This window comes from Pituophis catenifer, unplaced genomic scaffold (assembly GCF_029215685.1).
Source record: "Pituophis catenifer annectens isolate HBS135680 unplaced genomic scaffold, rPitCat1.0.hap2 SCAF_1, whole genome shotgun sequence".
NCBI lineage: Eukaryota > Metazoa > Chordata > Lepidosauria > Squamata > Colubridae > Pituophis > Pituophis catenifer.
In genome coordinates, this window is record NW_027256881.1 from 202,974,379 (window position 1) to 202,998,431 (window position 24,053).

Below are 24,053 nucleotides of genomic sequence, written 5' to 3' on the forward strand. Positions count from 1 at the left end.
TGGGAAGGGATCCATGATCCAAAATTTTAAGAAATTTTGATAAAACGGTAACTTCATAAGGTAGCTGATGGGAAGAAGAGATTCTCAAACTGGGCTGAAACAATACCACACAGAGATGTGATTAAACCTCCCCACAAACTAAATGATTCTTACTTATTACAGCCTCCGCTAGAGAATACAACAAGCATACTATAGGGATTTTGTATTTGTCTTTCTGGTCTCCAACAAATATTAATATTGGAGCATGAGGGGGTTATTCAGGGGGAAAGTGTGAGAAATTAAAGTAACTGAAGTAACTTACGGCATAAAGATACCAGTGTTTTTCTTTGCTACATATGTTATTTTTTTAAAGTAGAGAGATCCAGCATGAACCCATATAATACCTTTATTTTTGGTATTCAGGATGAAAGCAAATTAAATCTGAGCATATTCCTGTCATTTATCCTTGAATGGTATGTAGAAAACAGCCTTTACTGATACCATCCATGGATAAAATGTCTCCCCATTTGCAGTATTTAAGCATATTCGGATAGTGAGGGTTCTCTTGGAGGAGCTTGGAATCAGAAGAGATTGACTGAGGACCTAGAGCTGTTTGGAGAGAGGAATATGTCCTAAAAGATGCAAAACAGTGAGCACAGTGAAAGGTGAAACAATCACTTTGTTCTTTTCTCTTCTTGGAGATCATAATTCTGACTTTGGAGACAGTCTGTACCAGCCTGATTCTTTTTCCAATCCAGATCCAGAATTTTTGAAAAACGAACCAGGCTTCAAGTATCATTTAAATCGAACCATGTGAAATCCAGCAAGTGAAGGTTTTAATGCATAGGCATACCCATTTGCTCTTCTGCTTGGACCGAGCCTTTCCTTTCTGTTAATTAAGGCACCAGGTGTCCAGTGCAGCTTTTATGTTATTAATTGTTCAGTTTAAAGCACACATCATCCTAAACCGTGATTTTATTAATCACGACTTAATGGATAAGCCTGGTTTATTTGCAGTTGCCTCTCTACTTATATTGCCTAAGTCCTAAATCATAAATTACAAAGCAAAAGCCAAAACTAAGCAAATCTCATTAGTTGTGATGTGTCAACCCAGCCTAAAAGAAGTTCTAGACATCTATCTTAGAAGTGGGACGGGAGAAGGCAAGAAGTAAGGGGAAAATACCTTTTAAAACTAGAAAGCAAGGACAAAACAAAGCATTATTATAGGAGGTGGGGGGGGACCCCAATTCCATACCTTTCACAGACAGACGTAGAAGAGACCCCTGATGATAATTCCTGTCTAGACGAAGGATGTTTTTCACTCCTTGCCTTTTGAAGATGATCAAAAGTAGGAAAAAAAAGAAAGAAAAGAAAATAGTTGAATTATAACATTGTTACAAGAAGTACTCTTATAAATTAACAGAACCACAAAGTACTAATATAATATCCATTTGTTAATGGCATCTTGCCTTACTTTTTATGCAAAAAAAATAATAAGAATAAAATCCATCAATCATTGTTTAGAAATATGTATGCTGGAAATCTATTATGGATCATATTATTTTTAGGTACTAGAATACGCCCTGAGTATTTTGGGTAGCTGAGTTAACCAAGAAGTGCTGTTCACCCTGGTTTCGCACTTATACCTCAGAAATAATCAATTTAGCTAAATAAGAGGGACACACTGAATGCTGACTTGCATTTCATTCTTTTTTTTTTTTTATTAAAGGCTTTCCCATAATTCAGTCATTTCCATACAAAAAGAATTTATACAAATATTCTTCCACCTAGAATTCTCTCCACATAATGAAACTGGGCAGGGATTACTAAATCCATACATATTTATGCATCAGCCTTTGTACATTAACATGCATCATAAAACTATCAGGAAGAACTCCACTTTTGCTTTTTATTAAAGCTGATCCAGGGCTAATATAACATGTTTTTTTCAAGTAAGGAGAGAAGTTATTATATTTTACTACCACCTTGTGGATTACGCCTGTATTACATGGGCGTTTTATTTCAAAGCCTATTAACTAAGATAGTCTTCTTCGAGGGCAGTTTGACTTATGGGAACTTCATGGACATATCCTTGAAGCTTTCTTGATAGTTGTAAAAAAGTGGTATTCCACTGTTGTTGTTGTTTTAAATCAATTTACCCTACAGCCCAATTTTTTCCAGTGCATTCACGCATGCCCTAACTGGACCCACCTTGCTTATCTTTAGAGCCCCATTAAAGTTGGCCAGGGGTTGCCACATGCTGCTAATCCATCTTTTATATAGCTTTCAGAGTTTAGAAAAGGTCTTCCTGGGTAAATGAAGCCAGTATAGTATGGTCTTTAAAGTAAAATTAGGTATACAAAGGAATGACAGATTGTATATCTGCTTTTCACTCCAAAAGGCAGAGGAAATTAATCTGATTATTTTTTTTAATAGATAGACCAGTATTCTGAGTATTTTATTTACAGAAGACTACACTGCATTTAGTTTTTGGCTTATGAAATTAGTTTCAGTCCTACAGTATCTCAATGTCTTCAGATCTCTGCAGTATCTCTGAATTTTCTTACCTCTTTTTCGTATCTTGATACCTGTACGCAATTTTGTGCTTCATTTATTTCTTTCAGCTGCTTTTTTAGATTCTTTATTTCATCTTCTTTGGCAGTGATAATAGATTCAAATTTCTTTTCCTTTAAATTACTATCTTCTTCAGTTTTTTTTAATTTTACACTCTCACTTTCCAATTGTTCCTTTAAAAAAAAAAAACCACATACACACACAGAGAAAGAGAGAGCACAGTTGGTTAATTTTCAAGCTCTGAGGAATGTCATTATAGAATAGATTGTTATAGGCTAAATTAAGTCTTAGCAATCTGTGAAAAAGCTGTGAAAAGGCGAATTCCATGTTAGAGATCATTAGGAAAAAGATTGAAAAATAAAACTGACAATATCATCATGCCTTTATACAAATCTATGGTGTGACCACACTTGGAATATGGCACACAGTTTTAGTAGCTGTATTTTAAAAAAAAATATTATGTGATGGAGCTGGAAAAGAGGTAGAAAAGGAGCAATTAAAATGATCAAGGAAATGGTGCAATTTTTCTATGAAGAAAATAGAAATCGTAAGTTAAGAGAGGTACAGCATAAGAGTATATAATATGCCACAATGTAAGGGGGTAATGTATAAATAAGTTTCTCCTTCACTCATTGGAATTATCCAATGGAACTGAAAGATGGGATGTGTATGACATTCACCATTGAACAATGGCTGACCATATCAGGAAAATCCATCAAGGATGTTGGTAGGGAAAAGTGATTACTAAGATAGCTAAATATGGCACCCTAGGTCCAAGATACTATGGCTCTTTTCAATGGCACCTGCTTAGCAACTGAGTGGGAAGTCCTATTGTCCTCAAAACTAGTTGTGGGCTTCTCAAAAGTCATGTGATTAAGGGACCAGATAGGCCTTCAATCTGATCAGGACTCCTTTTGTGCTCCTATATGAAATCAGACTTGAGTAAGTACCATTAGGTTAAGATGAAATAATTATAATTCATTTACTTACACCATGCAGTTAATTTTCTTGTGGACAATTATTCAAAACAATTGTGCTTTATTTTGAACACATACATAAAAGGAGTCACACCACCACTATGCATATTAGTGCTTAGAAATGCAAGAAATGTTGTCTTATTCCATTTATATAGCCTGTTCACTAATATTTAATTAGTTTCAGCATGTGCTAGAATCAAGATAAAATATATTTAAAGAAAGTGACAATAGTCTTCAAGGCTCTTAATTTCTGGAACAGTTAAAATGTAGCTATTTAGCACTTAGGATTTTGCAAGACTCAAGATATTACGCTTCAAAAATAAGCTTAATAGTCTACTTTTAAATGGTCTACTTTTCTCCTGCATCATTAGGATATAATCTATTAATTCTCTGCATATAATGACACTCTACACCGAAAAGGGGAAGACCTCAGCAAGAAAAAAAATTAAAAAAACATGAAGCTATACCACCACCACCAGCAGTGGCAACAACATTGTGTTTTCCTGAAGATCAAAATCTCCAGCTGTGATGGATGTGTGGCATTTGTCAATTTACTATGAAGAACAGTAATTCAATGTAATCATATTACATGTTGCATGCGTGTGTTTTGAGAAATGGCAGTCCAGAGTCAAAACTGCAAAACAGTATCAGTAGTAGGAACATGGTGAAAATGATGAGTAGTTAAAGCCTTAGTTGGTTCCATCTGGTCAATCTGTTTAACTAATGACAAGCAAAACGACCGGAATACATTTGCTTTTGTTCACATTTTGAATGGGAAAGAAGAAAAGTGCAGTCATATTATCTTCTTAGTGGCTCATCCATAAGATTTACTTCTGGATAGATATTGGGTTGCAAAATGCTATTATGAAGTTAAGTATTTTCTCAAACTGAAAAGAGGGCAAACTGCTGCAGTGATGAAAGCTCACCTATGTAAATACATTTTTAATTCCCCAATTGAAATTTCAAAGATTTTATTTATGTGTGACTGTATAAATATATACATATTTATGGTTTTATTTTGATATAGTAAACCGCTCAGAGTTGCCTTGAAGCGAGATAGGTGGCAAACAAATTTAATAAATAAATAAATAAAATAAAAAAGGAAATAAGAAAATAAGGTGGATACCACCCGTACTTTAACCACTATTAAAAATACTGCTCAGTCATTCTCTGAGTTCTGTATTTCTTTTCTTTTTGTAAACCACCTAGAGAACATTTGGTGCTATTAGCTGCCTGCGTAAATGTAAATAATAAAATAAATTTGCGGATGTGTTTGATAGAAAGGTTTTAGAAGGATGAAATCTATTTTTCTATTTCTGGATGGGTGGGAAAAGCTATTAGCACCACATTTTGCTCAGAGAGGAGCCAAGGAAGATGGTAATAAATAATAGGAGAGAAACAACAGAAGAAGAAACAAATGAAAGATGTGAAAAGTACTGAGACAGTGACAGGTTTCTAAAAACAGCAACAAGCAAGCTGACCTTTCTAAGGAATATACGATTTTTTAAAAAAGAAAAAAACATTTAAAATTTAACAGAAAGCAATACAATGGAATGAGGGCTTTCTAATCCCAAACTTCACATGATAAACTGAAGGAAGTTAGAATGGACCTGGAGAAGGTGCATAACTACATCTATTTATGAGACTGAGAATATTTGAACCCACTTCTTATTGCTAAAAATAAATCCTAAAACGCAACTAAACAACACATTAAAAATGCTTAAAGCAGAGATTGACAGTCTATAACTCCCAATATTATTTTGTCTCTAAGTCTTGTCCCTGAAGCTCATTTATGAACCTCTGGAGGGTCGTAAATCTTTGATTTTCAAAATGAAAAGAATGCTGGAAGAATAAAAACAATTATAAAAGTTACAAAACAAGGTTAACATTTATTCAGTTAACTTGTTCCTTGCCTCATGGAACTCCATCATTCTAGATTCTCCTTTCCTTGCTCTTTCTTAAATTTGGAACTGCTTTATAGAATATCTGTGTTGGGCTATGTTATCTTCCTATCTCCTTCAAACCTTTGGACATCGCCCAGGAAGTGGGGTGAATCCTTGGAAGTAAAAGTAATCCTAGGTCATTTTTTCCTCTCTCCTTTGTTGCTTCTGTAGTATTAAATTTTAGACTGAAGTCTTTTCATTACATGAGTTTGAAATAGTTGAGGGGACACCAGGAAATTTCCAGCTGTAGGCTCTATTGGGAACTTAAATAAACAATCCCATGCCCCCCCCCAAAAAAAACCCTTGGAACCTCCAATGACAAATTACTTCTGTAGTGTTGTTTACACAGCTATACCTCCCTGGAGTTAGAATGAGAAGAGTGTGATTTGAAGGAGATTTAATGTTTTATGTAAACAAACAACAGCATCACACTTATTCAAGAGAACACGGGAGAATCAAACATGAATGTAGCAATGGAGAAAAAGAAGTAAAAATAGGAATAATTATTTTCCTATTATTGGCTTGTAGCCTTAAATTTCACATGTATGAAGAGCTCAATTCAGATTACATAGCCGCACTAACAAAACTATGTGCATGCTCAATAGGAATCCTCACTATTACCATCTGATGAGTGGGACTAAGGCCTTGGCAGTTGCTTTCACAATTTATGGTTTAGGTGTGTATTAGGGAAAACCCCTATTTTTTTCTGACTTCCATCCTGCTCTTCCTCTATGTTTCCCAATAAATCTATTCTTTTTCTGATCTGGAGGTGACCTGAACACTCCAAGGAGTGTCCTCCTAGTACAATTTTTTTAATAAGCATGTTGCTACCTGTTTTACTGAGATATTCTTTTTCTTCTCACTTGTGTTTAGATAAAACAGGAAATACTTCTTCCCTCCTGACTTTCAAGTATGACAAACCCCCTCTCCTTTTGTTATATACTGAAAATAATAGTACATCATTTTAAAAACAATGATATTTGTACTTCTTCATATAACATTTGAATTTCAAAGCGCTTGCCATCTTTTATTTTTCCAATTTGTGTGACCCTCTTCTAAATTAGGTTAGTGTTACCACAGGTAGAGGACTGAAGCAGAGGAAAGGAGGCTGGATTAAGGTTACTTTGTAAACACAATATTAGTTGGACATCTGCATGTTGTCACAATGCAAACGCTGCTTAAACACAAATAAGCAAATATACTGAGGATATTTTTGTAGGGGCAATGATGATTGCTATATCCATATCTGCAGTGTGTAAATATAGATACTATGTTGTTACCAGAGGAATGTAATTTTTCTTTTTGCTTCCAATTCCAAATTTCTGAAGCAGAAATTGCAAAGCTTGCTTAAAGAGAAAGGAGAAAAGAGAGAATGAGAGATTCTGAAATTAGATTTCTCCAACATAATTATCAAGTGTCACTAATTTGACAAAATAGGTATTCTTTATTAACAAATTAACACATATGATTAAAATATGCTTAGTTGACAGAAATACAAGTCCCTAGCTCATTATCTGCAAGCTAAAAAAATAAGCTTTCATAAAAGAGTTTGATATTAGGAATTGAGAAAAGCTGCCTTAATCCACATCAGAAGATTCATTTAGCTAAGTACTAATCTTTTTGAGTTCTCCAAGATTCCAGACTGAGTTTTTCCCATTACCTATTAATTCTCTTATGTCAGCTAGGGATGGTAGAAACTGGCCAAAATCCCAAGCTAGCACTACATATAAACCACATACTATTTCATTGAGGTAAGATCCTATCTATTGCTTAACACAAACAGACTTGGGGGACCTTCTATGCTTCATAATCATGTATAACCTCTAGGAAGACAAAAAGCAAAAGAGCTGTAAATAATACTTGAGACAACCTGCAGGCCTCCAGCTACCTGCTCAACTACAATTCTTAGCATCCATTGTCATTTGACATGCTGGCTAAGGTTGCTGGGAATAATAATTCAGGAGCACCAGAAAATTCCTTGTCACTAGTTTACTGTGACCAATACGGTCATAAAGGAGAGAATCAAAGCTTTCCATTTTTAATTGGACCCTATATTATGGTGACTCTTAATTGTGGCTAGTTGAAGAGTGTCAAATGATTCCAAACAGGCTTGTCGGTGTAGCTTATCTACATTTTGACAACTTTGACAAGGAACAACACACTGCAATGGATCAAAAACAGGTGAATTATCTCCGCTGAGGGACAGTAGGAGTGATGATGTCTTCAAGTTCATTCCCATTAAATGGGCTTTTCCTAACAGTAATATACCCTTATAAGTTATCTTTTTCTCTTTCAAACTTTTAGAGCCACTATATATCTTAAAGAAAGCGTCCTACCTTCAAAAGCTTTTCCCTTTGCATTGCCAATTTCAGCTTTTCTTGGAGCTGATCAAAATCTGAGTTCAACAAGGTACCATTTCTTCTCATTTCATTGTCTTCATGGACTGGAACTTGACTTTGTGTGTTGACTATAAAAGAAAGTATTATTTTGAATTAAAATATTTAGGTGGGTGTGAAAAAACCGTAGAATACAATAGGGTTTTGTTTCACAGATAAATCCCAATTTGAATTAAAAAATACAATACATAAAATTTCTTATTCCACCATCACCCAGATAAAATAATATACACGTTCTAAATAAAACCCTTTTTCATAGATATCCAAAAGAAAACCATAAAAAGATTGTATAAATTTTTAAATAGCGTTTTATTGCTATTTAATGATACTGCAAAACAATACAAAATCTGTTAATTAAATCAAATTATTTAAAACAGTTAAAACAGATACTCCACTAAACAATAAGTAATACAATGCAACTTAAACAGTTACTCATTTCTGGCTTATTTCTTTAGGAATATACTTAATCCTAAATATTGGGGTTCACAAAGAGGAGTTAGTGACTAAACTGAAGGGTTCTTTCTGAATAAGTAGAGAGCTTGCTAACTTTCCCCCAAAACTTTGCCTTAATCATTTGCTGCTTCACAAATGCTGGAGGTGTCAGACAGAGTTCTTACTTTAAATACTGGCTTATCTAAATTTCAGCTGCTCTTTCGAGTGAATATTTGGGAAACAGCATCCCTTAAAGTCAAGTTTACAACCTACTGGAATGTCTCAGAATGCTTGTACCTAACTTATATCTCTATACCATAAAACACATACATCTATATTTTTTTAACTGTCATATAATCTTTTTAAATCCATCTCAGTGTGCATAGCAAGACATGCACACAAAATGCATGTGTATGTTCACCTGCTCCCTCTAAATAGGACATTTGATTGTTGCATAATTAAATGAGGTAATCTAGGAACAGAACAATGCCATATGACTGAGCATTGCACTGGAAGGCCTTTCTCGAACATCTAGTTCAACCCACTGTTCATTACAAGAAGCCTGCTCTATTTGAAAATCTATTACTCCTGCTCTATTTGAAAATCTCCACTGAGAATCTACTACTGGTGGCGCAGTGGACTAAACTACTCTTAAAGTAGTATTTACTGCCAGCTGCCTGCAATTACTGCAAGTTCAATTCTCACCAGGCTCAAGGTTGACTCAGCCCTTCCATCCTTCCGAGGTAGGTAAAATGAGGACCTGGTTTGTGGGGGCAATAAGCTAACTTTGTATAAAATAGAACACCGCTTGGGGGTGGGGCAAAAAGCCCTACTAAGCAGGTATATACAAAAGTATGAAGGCTATTGCTTAAAAGCATTGTAAGCCGCCCTGAGTCTCCGGAGAAGGGTGGCATAGAAATCAAACTAATAAATAAATAATAAATAAATAAATACTGTTCTAGATACTTCCATGGCTTACTGTCAGGACATTCTTTATAACACGGGTGTCAAACTCATGGTGGCACACTGCCGTCACATGATGTTTCGCGACGTTTTTTCCCTTCACGGAGCGGGGGTGGGCATGGCCTGCATGTGATGCATCCAGCCTGTGGCCTGCCAGTTTGATACCCCTGCCTTATAATGTTTTTTTTAAAAAAATTTCAGCTCACTGATCCTTGGCCTGCCTTCCCTTTTAATAGAGCATGAGTCTGCACCTTCTTGCAGGTAATATTAATAGCCTACTTCTTTTGCAAGAGAAATCACTTTTCTGTTTCCCTATTAAAATACCCAAAGTATTTTATTTTTCCTCATGATTTTCTCATTAAAACAAATTATTTCCTTATTTTTTCTAAGCTTTGTTTTTTAGGCTTTTTCACTTCCCCTTTCACTCTGTGTCCCATTCTGTCTCCCAACCCCTTTGTAGCATCTCCAAGGAGAACCAAACAATAGGATTTTTCAGAACATGTTCTCAAATACAGTACTATAGATATAAAGGGATGGCATTTCAAGGAGTAAACCTGTTCTATCTATCATCACCAGAAGAGCCATGGTGGCCCAGTGGTTAGAATGCAGTACTCTGTCCACAGCCAAGAGTTTGGTCCTGACAGGCTCAAGGTTGACTCAGCCTTCCATCCTTCCGAGGTCAGTAAAATAAGTGGCCAGATTACTGGGAGCAATATGCTGACATACGTAAACCACTCAGAGTGTGCTGTAAATTGTTATGGAGTGGTATATAAGTCTAAGTGCTATTGTTAGAAGACAGTTCAAGAAGGCCAGCTACTTGAGACAGGAGATGTTGCTCCTTGTATAGCACAATGAAATCAGCATTTCAGGCATGGGGAGTATCAGGGATGACCTTATTGTCCACTGTCTCAGTTTGCCACCTTGAGTGGTGGCTCCCCTTTAGCTAAAGGTAGAGCTGGCCCAGACAAACTACAGGCATTTATTGCCAATATGTCAACAGCTCTATCCCAGGTAACACATCTGGCTTTATAGAAGAAAGTGGTCAAAAAGACATTGGATGAGGATATTCAGATGTCAATTCTGTTTCATAAATACTATTCAGATTATCTCAAGTGTAAAATATACATGTTTAAAAAACCCATATTAAGTCATAGCCAACCAGGATTGGCTCCATGTCCACATTACACTAAAACACAAGGATAAGCTCTTACACAACTCTGTGTCAAAATAAAAAAATCAAAGAAACCACCTAAGGACTTAGTGAATCTGGGACAGACACGTCCTACAGACTACTTAAATATGAATCCTATTGCTTTAGCTGTTATCCGTGGCTTCCACAGTTATTTAAAATTTTTAAAATGCTTTCCATTAGTTATGAAATAACACAGAGAATGTAAGTTCAATTTTCCCCCCAATGTTCAGTAGCATATTATTAGCAATTTTAAAGAGCAAGAAGATCCAAAAAGTGGTCAAGTGATCAGACTGAAAAGCTAATACTTTCAAGACTGGATGGAAGGTGCCAAGTGGAGGAAGTGGAAATAAAGTCCAGAATGGACTGCCAAAAATATTGTTGATCCACTCACACAGTTTTCTTCTCCACTTCTAGGATTTCACTAGATAACCCATGACTCCTTGGGTCACCCTTTCAGATATTATTTCCTTACCGGATTCCTCAATGCCTTCAACAATTTGCTGACTTCACTGGACGATTTGGAATACATTCAGAGACATACCTGCCTTGAAAATAGCTGACACTGAATAGTATAGCATAATCAAACACCAGCACGGGAAATCCCAAAGGTGCTTTTTCAAGAGGCAACTGGTGTTTCTTGTTTTTCTTTGAAGACGTTTTGCTTCTCATCCAAGAAGCTTCTTCAGCTCTGACTGGATGATGTGGAATGGAAGGATTTATATTCTTTTCAGACAGATGGTCATTTGCATTCTTTTAGAGTCCTTGAGGCCACCTGGGAGTTTTTTTTCTGTGTCCTCAAGGTGACCTGAGTAGTGAAAATGGGTGTGGTGCCTTCTTGGAACTGCTGAAAGAACTGTGTTGTGGAGCTGCGCTTTCTACAGGATGTTTTCTGCCCTGTGTCCCTTCACTGTTGAACACAGGTGCAGGCTATTGGGGACGAGTCTGTGTTGTTTGCATCTCAAACTGAAGCACAAATGGTTCATGTAGTCTATAATTCTTATGGAAATTTATTCATACTCCCGCACCATGTCTATGGAGATTCTCAGTCATCCAGGTCATGGTTGTCCTAAATGTTTACGTCATGTTTTATAAAATTTGCCAAATTTTAATTCCATGGGAGTTATGGGTCCTGGAGTTTGGACATATTCTGTAAGTGATATTTGAAGTATCTTGGTTGAAAAAGTTTTGCCCTTTGGCGGACGATTTCGCCCAGTTAAAATCAGTCCTTGATTTTTACCCATCCCAATTTCTTGTTCAATATTCATACATCAACCTTTTATGCTATAAAATGGTGACTAGAAATTGTTTCTGTAATACAATTCTGAATGGAGGCAAATCAGTTTGTAAGAGACTGCCTGGTTTTTTAAAAAGTTTTTAATGTGGATATTTCCAATAGGATCATGTGAAAATAAGAAGAGTCCAATAACATCATACACACAAGACAGACACACAAACACAGATACTAAGGATGGCAAGAGACACAAACAGGGAGATAGTCAGTAAAAAGCAGGTTGAAAACTACCTACCTCTGTTGGCAGCCAACTGTGATTTGAGTTTTGCAACAATGCTCATTAGAAATTCATTTTTTTCCTGCTGTTCATGTATCTGCTTCTCATAGCTGTCTGTCTGTAACGATAGTGTAATTGGAAGCAATCATTTTATGTTGATGAATAGGTTTTACCTCAGACAGGCACAAAGAATGGCTATGCCATGGCATTAGTGCTTAGATTTTCTGCCTCAAACTCTAAATACCCTAGCTTGATTTTATACTCAAGGAGCTAGAAATGCCTACATAGCTTGTTTCCCTTCTGTTTATTTATTATATTCTCATTTGCTTGTTGTTCTGAGGAACCAGGGTGGAATATAAGGCTTTGTTTACACACACACACACACACACACACACACACACACACACACACACCAAATTTATTTCACAATAATCTGATAAAGGCAGGTGTGGCTGCAAAACAGTGACTTGTCAAAAGTACCAATATCATATCCATGGCTGTACTCAAGTTTATCTAGTATCCTGTGCTGAACTGCCATTTTAATAGAAGTTCTGGATTTTTTCCACTTTTAACAAGACAATTATGGGCAAGAAAACAATTAGCTTTCTGGCACAGACAGATGAGTTGAACAATAGCAGTGCCACAATTTCCATTTTTTTCATTCTTCCACTCCTGAAAACCTTAGCTTCAAGCAGGCAACGGAAAGGGTGCAACTATCTCAAAGCACAGTAAGAGCTCAGCATATAGCAATAGCTGCATCATAAGCCCATTAAAAGGCAAAGAGGTCAATATATTTGAGCAGCCTGGATGACCTCAGGAAGCAGAAGGAAAAGAAAAAGTCATTAAGACCCAAATTGAAAATGTACAACAGCAATGTCTTGTCAACACTTCTGTACAGAGCACACTCATGACAGCTAAAACAGACAGAAGAAAAGATGCTTTTGACAGCCAGCGTGCACAAGTGATTCTTTTAGAGTCAGATGGCAGCAACAAGTTAGTAACTACAAGATATACTTGACAACCAAATATCCATCTGTATTGAGTACCATCTGGCCGTGATGACTCCGGCTTCTATGCATTTGACACAGCTTTGATCTGCAGAGTCTAGCAAAACAAGTGGCCAATCAGAATCCACCATCAGCCATAAACTGACAGATGCTCCAACCAATCCCTGAGACCATAGAGTAAAAAGGAAGAGGGTCACGGGAACAAAAGCCTCTTCTTTTTAGTCGCCCCAAGTTAAATAGGAGACACTCCTAAGTTGACAAACTTTAAGCAACTGCTTTATACTTTGCCCTTTGGAATTTAAGGAGAGAAAACTTCAAACTGATGAACTAATTAAAGAAAGGGGGAATCCAAATGGCATTTGACACCCAGATACACACAATCTACTAATTTTGTTAATGTATTAAATGGTAATCAGGGTATCACAGAGGCGTAGAAGCATATAGCGTAGGGACAGATTTTGTCCTCTGCATCGGTGGGACCACTAAGCTGAGATCTGCTAAATTGTTTATTGTACCATTTAAAGCAGGGGTCTCCAACCTTGGCAACTTTAAGCCTGACGGACTTCAACTCCCAGAATTCCCCGGCCAGCTTTGCTTTGCAAAGCAAAGCTGGCCGGGGAATTCTGGGAGTTGAAGTCCGTCAGGCTTAAAGTTGCCAAGGTTGGAGACCCCTGATTTAGAGGCCCTTCATTCATACTAAGAAAAAGATCCACTTGACTGTTCAGTAAACAAACTTCTCTAGGCAAAAACTTTCCCTGGAAAACATTTACAAATAATCAAAACAGCCAGAAATAAATTTAAAAGTTATCAAATGACATTAATAAGCAATGGGTAGACCACTGCTTGAATACTGCTTGAGATCTAAGATCTCAAATAGAAGGAAGACAAACCCCAGTTCTGTGGTGAATTGAAATGAAAAGTGAAAATCCAGAAGGGTATGAGCAACAGCACAAAGGCTTCCTGCATAGCTGCAGAACTATAGATGAGACTAATCTACAGCCAACCCAGTAAAGGACAGTATACAGATAATCCTTGTTTAGTGACTACAATATAAATTTAATTATAAATAAATAAATAAAATTGCGACTGACAACTCAGTCATTAAGTGAAGTCATTGCTAAGTGAAACTACATCTGTGTTTATGATCTTACTTCAGCTTTCCAGGACTTACTCTTTTTTTTTAATAAAAGTTTTTTTATTTTTTTTCAAACACACATACAAACAAACAAACACATTTTTTCTGAACAGAGTATTGGCCGAGTCAAAATTTGTACCACTTTTAGTTTCTCGAACACCATATATATATTTCACTTTTCACCATAACATTCTTTCCCTCTAATTTTTTGTTTTATTTTCCTTCTATTTCTTCCAATATATAAACAATATTACCATTCGCCCTGATCTCTAATCTTAATCAATTTTTCTTTTTCCACTCCTCTCTTTACTTTTTTGAATTTGAAACCCTTTGAATTGAAATCAACCCCACTCTAAATTATCTTATTCAAATATTCTCCCATTACTCCCTTTTCACGATATAATATAATTTCAAATATTTTCCCTATATTCCATCATTCCAATCCTAAATGTTTAGTATTAGCTTTCCTAAGACTTATTATTGGATTTTGTTTGATGGTTTTTATATAAAGATGCCAATGATTGAATAAGGAGCCTTTTACATGCAAAACCACTGAGCTATAGTATATTCCTCTCATCCCTCTTAAGAATTCATCTCCCTATAATGTTCCTAGACCAGTGGTTCTCAGCTAGTGTGCTACAGCATATGGGTGTGCTCTGTCTGTCTGTCTGTCTGTCTGTCTGTCTGTCTGTCTGTCTCTCTCTCTCTATCTATCTATCTATCTATCTATCTATCTCTATTTCTCTCTCTCTCTCTTCCATATATTTAATACAGTGCAGATATTTTTTAAAAATTATATAACTTTCCTTCAAACCATGTGTTACATACTATTTAAAAATACATATATAAGATTAATAATTTTGTGGTGTGCCACAGAACTATTGCTCTATATTCAATATTGCGCCATGGATTGAAATAGGTTGAGAAACACTGCACTAGACTATATTTTTAAATTTAACACTACTTTATAGTTCATTTCATCTTTACCTTCTGTAATACAAAGCTACCAGCAAAAAAAACCAAAAAACCAAAACATTTCACATGCTGTTTCCTCATGCGAATGTGGGAGACTTCTTTTCCTACTATCAAGCTCCTGACTATCTGTCTCCTTGCAAGCACAGCATCCTTTGACAAAGGCAATCCTAGAGGCCACTTTTTTTCAGAAGCAATCCTAAAGGAAATCTTAACTTGTAAGGTTAGATACTAAAAACATAAACGTACCTTTTGCTTTAGTTCTTTTCTAGCAAAATCTCTCTCCATACACGCCTGTCGAAATGCTTCGTATGCCTTATTAAGCTGCTCTGCAATATTTTTATCCATACTTCCCAGCAATATTTCATCACTGATGAGATTATGAATGCAGCAGATCTGGTTAAATTACTTTAGAAAAAAAAAAAGGAAAAATATTGGTTATTGTACTAGATTATTTTTGCTGCTTGTCCAAAGAAAAAAGCAACTAATGGAGCAATGTGGTGAAACCCCATTCGACACTATTTGGATTTTTTTTTCCTAGGGGGGTTGCTCCCCCCTTCACTTTTAATTTGAGGATCTCTTGTTAACATTGATACATTGATATTCCAGGTACAAGTAGTCCTCGACTTACGACCACAATTGAGCCCAAAATTTCTTTTGCTAAGTGAAACAGTTTTAAGTGAATTTTGCTCCATTTTACGACCTTTCTTGCCACAGTTGTTAAGTGAATCACTGCAGTTGTTAAGTGAGCCACACGGTTGTTAAGTGAATCTGGCTTCCCCTTTGACTGCTTGTCAGAAGGTCGCAAAAGGGGATTACATGACCCCAGGATGCTGCAACCGTCATAAATGTGAGTCAGTTGTCAAGCAGCAGAATGTAAACCACGTGACCGTGGGGATGCTGAAACGGTCATAAGTGTGGAAAAGGGTCATAAATTGCTTTTTTCAGTGCCATTGGAACTTTGAACGGTTACTAAGTCAAGGTCTACCTGTAATGCATGAAAGAAACACACAGCTACTATGAATTCAGTAACCACAGATAATGCTTTAAATGAATTTGGATTACATAAATTATAGATGCATGTTCCATGTAGATGCAAGTATTTATCCAAGCTAGCTCACTCTAAGAGTTCAATTCTGAGCGGCTCAAGGTTGACTCAGCCTTCCATCCTTTCGAGGTCGGTAAAATGAGGACCCAGATTGTTGGGGGAAATATGCTGACTCTCTAAACCGCTTAGAGAGGGCTGTAAAGCACTGTGAAATGGTATATAAGTAAGTTCTATTGCTAAGCAAGCTTTCTGGCAATCCACTAAAACAGTCCAAAAGGCAGTAACGGCTCCCCTTGTCCAATCATCCCTGCTTCCTCCAGAAAGAAATAAAAAAGCTACAAACAAGCCATCTATATTGTTTGTTAACCTGTATTTCTTTATTGTGTGAGGATGCTCTTTGTGCATGCTCACTGAAGCAATAGTGGTCTCCCTGTTCTGCTGCTAGGAGTTAGCAGGAAATGGTGGATGTGTGTATGCAGGTGAGACTGGCCACTCAGGTGAACATCATCTTGCATGCATCATGGGAGTTTCCAGATGGGTGAAGGGGAGATCCTGGTAGTGTGGGATCAGGTGGGTGGAGCTGTGGCAACTCCTCTGCTTTTGCCGTATGTCTTTGGCCTCTCATCCCCCAGTGAGAAAGGGGGCTAGAAGAAGCTGCTAGTACATTGCTGAGAGCTGAGACATCCCATGGTGATGGGAGAAAGAAAAAGTAAGAGGAGGTTGGAATGGAAGGGATGTGTGGGAAGCTCTGGTAGAGTAGCTAAGAACAGCAAAATACTGCACAATTGAAAACTCATTATGGGGCCATGGAATGGAATGAGTGAAGAGCTTGGGCAGGTTCATGAGGGAGGGAATTATGGGCTATAACCGAAGAGATTACTTGAGTCCAGCGGAGGGGATAGCATGAGAAAGAAGGTGACTCCATCTTAATTATGCTAAGTATAAACTGAGTTGGAGAATTTCTTTGGCAGGCTTTTATGATTTTGTTACATTATCCTACAACCAATTTTTTTTTTTTAATTTGATTTATATGCCGCCCTTCTCCGGAGACTCAGGGTGGCTTACAATGTGTTAAGCAATAGCCTTCATACTTTTGTATATTTATACAAAGTCAGCTTTATTGTCCCCACAAACTGGGTCCTCATTTAACCTACCTTAGAAAGGATGGAAGGCTGAGTCAACCTTGAGCCTGGTAAGATTCGAACCTGCAGAAATTGCAGGCAGCTGTGTTAATAACAGGGTGCATTAAACCACTGTACTACCAAGGCTCCTAAATAAAGTTATTTTCAGGTTCTTTTTCCTGAGCTTGCCATCTTCACAGGACCGGACAGGTTGTTAGCTGACGGAAATATCCATGGGCAGTTTACAGGCATGGCAGCCAGAAATAATCCCAGGAATGTTATCATGGTGGGCAGCCATGCATACATTGCGTATCCTGGGAGGGACAGAAATACTGCCACTAGTGAGGAGGAAGGAAGGATCAGGCTAAATAGCCTAGTGCTATTCCTCTCAAATCTCCCTCTTAGACCAGCCAGTATTTCTGTCTTATTTCACCCCAAGCAATATTTATAGAAGATCTTTGTGAATGCTTTTCATTTTGTTTTGCATGTTCGATGTATAAATGAATGCCCTTTAATAACTCCACAGCCCCCCAAGGAGTCCATGGCCCACATTTTGGGAACCACCACAAATATTTAAGGCTGAAGTCATCATCTATTTTTCTGGAAGATCAGTAGGGCTGATTTATTGCTTAAGCCAGTGGTCCCCAACTTTGTGGCACCAGGAACCGGTTTCATGGTAAACAATTTTTCCTCAGACCAGGGTAGTGGTGGTTTCTCGTGCAACATAGATCCTGAGCATGCACAGATGAAGCTTTGCTCATTCACCTGCTGCTTGCGTGGCCTGGTTCCTAATAGGTTTTGAACTGGTATCAGTCTGCAGCCTGGGGATTGCTGGTTTAAGCCATAAAGGTAAGTGTGTAGTTTGGGCATATTAGCTTGTGTGAATACAGCCATTTGTGGTTTATTTAAGAAATCATAATTAAGCAAACCCTGGCTTATGAACCAGGTCAGAAAGATGCAAGATTTGCAAGAGTTTGAATCCAGAATGTGCATGATTTGCAACATGTTGCCCTTTTCTGGAAAACAAAAATGAAAAAGCTTGATATGCATTCAGATCCTAAGACACCACTGTATCTTTCTTTTAAAAAGCTGAAGTAATAAGGAAAAAAAGCATTAGTTACTGCTAGAAAGCTTATAGGAAGAGAGCAAGAAAAAGTAAAAAGGAGAGAATTTATTCCAAAGGAAACAGTTGGAAGATCCTTTTCTTTAATCAAAAGGTTCATCGAGCCCAGCAATTTGTTTTCTAATGGTGATTAGTAAGAGTTGACACTTGAAAAGTTATAAACAAAGGAAAAACCCAACATCAAATTGTCATAGGCACACTACCCTTTGCCACAGTCTTTAATGTTTAGATCTAGCAATCTATATATAGATTGTTTATTTATTAAAAAGTTATTTTTCTTTTGAAAATGGTACTCAGTGACTAATGTAATTATACAGTTTAATTAAATTAAAAGAGTATTAAAAAATCATAAAAAAGAGAATGACCTGATTAAAACTCTCTTCAACAATCCAATAAACACTTAAATTAATAGAAACATCTCTATTAACAGAGAAAGAAATAGACCAATCTTGGAGACACATTTCAAGACTTGGGAAAAACCATTCAAAAGGCCTTTCTTAATTTTCCCACTAAGTGTGACTTTAAAACGTCAGTGGAGGAAAAAAAATGTTTTCTCAAAAAACCTTAAACATCTAGATAAATTCATGAGATGAAAAAGCAGTGTTTCAAGTTAATTTAATCCAAGTCACATATGCCTTAAAAGTTACAATGAGGGTACCTTATAAACAGACTGATAAATATTGAAACTGGGCTATCCAAGAAGCCATCTGTAATTTGCAATTTACAAAATCCTTTGCTATTACAATGGGCTGTCTTTTGAATTACTGAATTTTGAGACAATTTAACTTGCTAACTAAAAGCAGTCAAATATAATTTCCCATTAAATATTACCCTATTACAGTAAAACTTATATTGGAATAAAAATTGTTAAAAATCGAAAAGTGTTATTTTAAACCTAAATGATCAGTGGACAAAGCACTTAGGATATTTATCTATTAGCTAAGCCTGTTTGCAGCACGCTACCATGTGACAACACAAATACAAGATGTAGTGTGAATATGTAAGGAAAATACTCAAGTTGCCACTATAATTCTTTTAAAATATTAGACCATCTAATGCAATACCAGTAATGAAGGTTACTATGGACTGGAACATTCCTTATTCCCTGTGTAGATCAAAATGTTGCACTGTTCTCTTTAACCACATTTTTAATGCTAGTTGAAAAACCAAAACCAATTATCTTTCCTCAGATTTCATACCAAACAAACAAGAACAGCTTCCAGAACATAATTAATTAAATGTGACAAATTTCTAATTTAAACAGAGTCAACTTTGGCACCAGCATTCTTTTGCTTCCCTATTTATCATTGAGGGAAAACTATTTTTTTAAGGAGCCCTTACTCACTCCTGCTCAGATCCTTTGCATTCATTTTAGCTGAAACATAATGGTTTATAAATTTCTAATAGTGCATTCCCAAGCCAGTTAACTCATAAGCGTCACCAAACTTAAGGAATCTACTGCAATTTGTAGGCTCAAGGTGGTTGCTTAAGAGATTTGAGTTTCCAGCTTTTAATCGCTTATTTGAATCGCTTGATAGAACTCACAAAAGGCCAAAGAGTTAATTCCAGTCGACTCCATCCATTGTGCAACCATCCTGAAGGAGTGAGATCTGAATGAAAGGCCAAAAATTACTCAGTATTTTTGTTGCAGAGGACTAATCAAGTGCTTCACTTGATTGGGCTAAAATGAACTCTTCCCTCTTGTAAGACTGAGAAGACATATTGACCTTACTGCCGACGTCTCCTGTTTCTATACTCTTTCATGGTCCAGCAATGCTCATGTTAATTCAAAAGTGAACCCCATTGAATCCCTTGAGAAAAAGGTACAGGATTAGAGCCCTAGGGAACTATTAATTCTATATTTATGACAACTGTTGCCATGGTGTTATATTTCTACAACTGCTGAGCTTTCCAACCCAACAGTAGCCAAATGTGTCAGAGTTTGATAAATGTCACAAATTGGCATTCACACCATAATGGGGGGACGGGGGACGACTATAAAGACATTTGCGTTGTTCTGCCAAATGTTGTGTCTTCAAAATGGGAATGAGAGCATCTTCTTAATAATTAATGCATCAGGTCACTCAGCCAGGCAGGACTAGAGCTAGGGAGAGAAATGGATGCTTGGCCTTGATTATGGCAGTTGCTTCGCAGGGCTTCCATGTTAGGTATCAGTACTTCTTTTTAAAAAAATTTTGAAATAAACAAGGAAGCATAAAATATACTCCTTGGGAGAAAAATAGATTTTTTAAAAAAAGAATGTGCAAATATAGTACAGGTAATCCTTGACTTGCAACAGTTTATTTAGTGACCATTTAGTGATCGTTCGAAGTTACAGTGGCATTGAAAAAAAAGTGACTTACAACCTTTATGCACACTTACAACCATCACAGCATCCCCAGGGTCACGTGATCAAAATTCAGACATTTGGCAAGTGTCCCGGGGTCATGTGATCCCCTTTTGTGACCTTCTGACAAGCAAAGTCAATGGGGAAGCCAGGTTCACTGAACAACTGTGTTACTAACTGAATAACTGCAGTGATTCACTTAACAACTGAGGCAAGAAAGGTCGTATAATGGGGCAAAATTCATTTAAGAACTGTCTCGCTTAGCAACAGAAACTTTGTGCTCAGTTGTGGTTGTAAGTCGAGGACTACCTGTACACAATCTGTGGGCATTGTTTCTTCTTGAAAGCATCCAAACTTATATTTTGTCCCAGGAATCAACATTGGAGGTAAAGGAGGGGGAGGATTTAGGGGGCCTTGAAGATCACAACAGGAGGCCATAGCTTCCAAGTTGCCTTCCCATCCTTTTGAGGGAAATAACTGATCCCAACGCAGAGATCAAGGACCAAGAACTATTGATAGGACAGGCAGCTCCCCAATATGAATTATATATGCATAGGAAATAAACTACACACCTGTCTAGAAAATACAAATCTCAAAGCAATATGTGTGTGATGGGTTACATTTATACTATATGAAAAGAAGCTGAAGGTGCAGGCTTGTATCTGCTCACCTCCCTATCCCCTTGAAAATAATGTCCAAGCCTTGCTCACAGAATGCCCAAGTGGGTTTGGAAACTTTTCCATGGAATCTGCAAGAACTTGATGAGATTCTGTGAGAGTTTAAAGACAAACCAAAAGTTATTTCTCAAGAATAACAATCATATCCCAATCACTGAACTTTGATTTGCTTGGTTGAAACATCAGCCTCCTATTGTGTAACTAGAATTGTGTAATTCTAGTTTTAATTTTTGTATGCTGAAATCTTTAATTTCCCATTTAAAATAACAGAGTTTCTCAACCGTGGCAACTTTAAGATGTGTGGCCTTTAACTCCCAGAATTCTCCAGCCAGCATGCTTAAGTCACTCATTTTAAAATTGCCAAGATTGAGGAACATTGACTTAAGAATGGATAGACTTTCTGGGACAGTAATTGGTGCATCCAACTTCATGAAATACATAAAGTTGCATAAATAAGTTATAGTGAACATAATTTTATTCTCAATTTTATGGCATTAGAGCTTTGTCTCTTAATCAGCGATTCTTTTTTCTTAACTAACTGGTTCCATAGCCTGTAAAAGTTTGAAAATCCCTGTTGTAAAAGCATCCCAAAAGTGCTTTTTCAAGAGGCAACTGGATTTCCTTTGTTTTTCGCTGAACACGTTTCTTTCTCATTCAAGAGATGATGTAATGGATTAAAACTTTGCTGGAGGTGGGTTTAGATGCCATATCAGTTGCAATTCAATACAAATGAATCAAATGGGGAAAAAGTTATCTGGGACTTAACCCCATTGACCTCAGAGATTAGTAAACAGATGTGAGATGGCAGTGGAAGTCTTTAAAACAGTTTTTCGAAACAGGATTTCTGGTTGTGTTGGAGTTCAATTTCCATAATTCTCATCTGGCATCAGCAAAAGATGATGTTAGCTATAAATGGCAGAAATCAAAGTCCCATCCCTCTGGAGGGTACCCAGTTGAGAAAGGTTGCTTTGAAAACCATCTAAAACTAAGTCAATGAAGATTCTCAATCATCCAGGTAGAGTTGTCTAGAAGTTGAGTCGTGGCAATTGGACTTCTTTTTGGTTTGAAACAATTCACTGTTTATTCAAGTTTTATCTAACCCAAGACTGAAGAAGCTACTCGAATAAGCAACAAAGCAAAGAAGTCCAGTTGCTCAACTTCCAGACATCTAAAGTTAAATCATTATGCAGGAAAATCAGAAGCAGAGTCAAAACAGTTATCCAACACAATTAAAAACTGAAAAGGAAGCTGCCTTCTGTACCAGATCCAAAAACTCACTTCTCTTAATCAGTAATTGTTTGACCCCTGAAGAATTATTACTATACAGTATTCAGATAATGGGAATAATAGAAATATTGTAGCTACACTGCATTAACTTGAATGATTGGAAAACTTTCTTGAAAGACTGGATTCTTTTCTAAATTTATTGTTTCACGGAGCTTCCTTTAAAAAAATGCTAGACAACTGTGCCAATGCAGCTTTTTAAATAGGTAAGACCATCAGAAATAGAAGTGGAAGACAGTTCTCCAAAATAATAATCCAAATTAGACTTAGTGAGATCCTGGTGAAACATTTCTCATTTTTAACCTCATTTTCCCCATTCCTTTCAAAAGTATGAATAGTAATTTAAACAGAAACAAAAGTGGCTGATTTTTATATGGCATATATTTCATATGCCATGAAATGAATATTATTTGGGGTCACATCTGTCCACTTAAAGTATGTTATTTAATGTGCATTGATGCATGCAATGCTGTTTTGAAGCTGCCTCATAATTATCTTAAAAATACCTATGCACTGCTTAGCAAATTATTGCAAGTTGTCTTGAAGAAATAAAAAGAAGCAATTCTTACCACCCCTCCAGTCTCAGTTATAAGGGACAGATAAGACCCATACAGAAAAGTAATGGGTGCATTACAAAATAATGCTTTTCATTATTTCATTTTTAGCACATTGTCTAATATCATAGGACAGTTTTATGAGCATCCTTAAGGATACTCTTTTTTAAAAAATCATCGTTTTTGAGATACACTATTCCAAGAAAGGTACATTGCTTGCAACAAAAATCAAAGTCAACATAAACTAGAGAGTCAATCATCTGGAAAAGAAATATGGAGAAGGATTTTTCCATACTGCCATAGCTTTCGAACATGTTTGGACTGTAAGCATCAACAGATCATCTCATTCCCAGAAAATTGCCCCAAATCTTGCAAGTTCACTAAATGCTGCATGATTTTATTAAGCAAGACTTCTAAAACTCTAAAAGAAATTGAATGAAATTTCAGCATTCTCACTTGAGAAATGTTTAGAATGTTTAGAAAATGTTTTTAATTTAATTGTTAGGGTTTCTGGAAGCTTTTTTTTTTTTTTTTTGGTAGGAAATGAATATTCTGTAATGTGCTATGCAGAGTTGCCATTCTGGGGTCAGCCTTTTTTCCCTTGAAACATGAGTATTCTTTTAAAGAAAAGCTCCACAACCTGTCCCATTGGCCAGCAAAGAAAAAATTATCTCTTTCTTTAAAGAAATGGAAGATTTGTCCTGTCAGAATCTCTACTCCCGAGCTACTTAGGAGTAGCTTTTTTTTTTGTTCAAGTCAACAACATAAAAATACAAATACTGTTATTTATAACAAAGAATATAAGGAATGTGTACCATACC

At 36.6% G+C, this 24,053-nt stretch overlaps 1 protein-coding gene across 4 annotated transcripts in view; it reads right to left on the bottom strand.

The window, feature by feature from the left end:
* TANK (TRAF family member associated NFKB activator) overlaps window positions 1-24,053 on the bottom strand; it is a 37,500-nt gene that overhangs the window by 9,543 nt on the left and 3,904 nt on the right. For 2 of the 4 annotated variants that reach the window (XM_070956982.1, XM_070956980.1), the window contains exons 2-7: window positions 15,328-15,486; window positions 11,983-12,082; window positions 7,810-7,940; window positions 6,754-6,819; window positions 2,547-2,726; window positions 1,235-1,308 (exon numbers count right to left, since the gene is read on the bottom strand). In XM_070956982.1, the coding sequence (XP_070813083.1) occupies window positions 1,235-1,308; window positions 2,547-2,726; window positions 6,754-6,819; window positions 7,810-7,940; window positions 11,983-12,082; window positions 15,328-15,426 (650 nt within the window). In that variant the 5' untranslated portion in view covers window positions 15,427-15,486. Of the gene's footprint in view, window positions 1-1,234; window positions 1,309-2,546; window positions 2,727-6,753; window positions 6,820-7,809; window positions 7,941-11,982; window positions 12,083-15,327; window positions 15,487-21,387; window positions 21,473-24,053 lie in introns of those variants that run through there. The other 2 variants (XM_070956981.1, XM_070956983.1) reach the window with 2 other exon arrangements.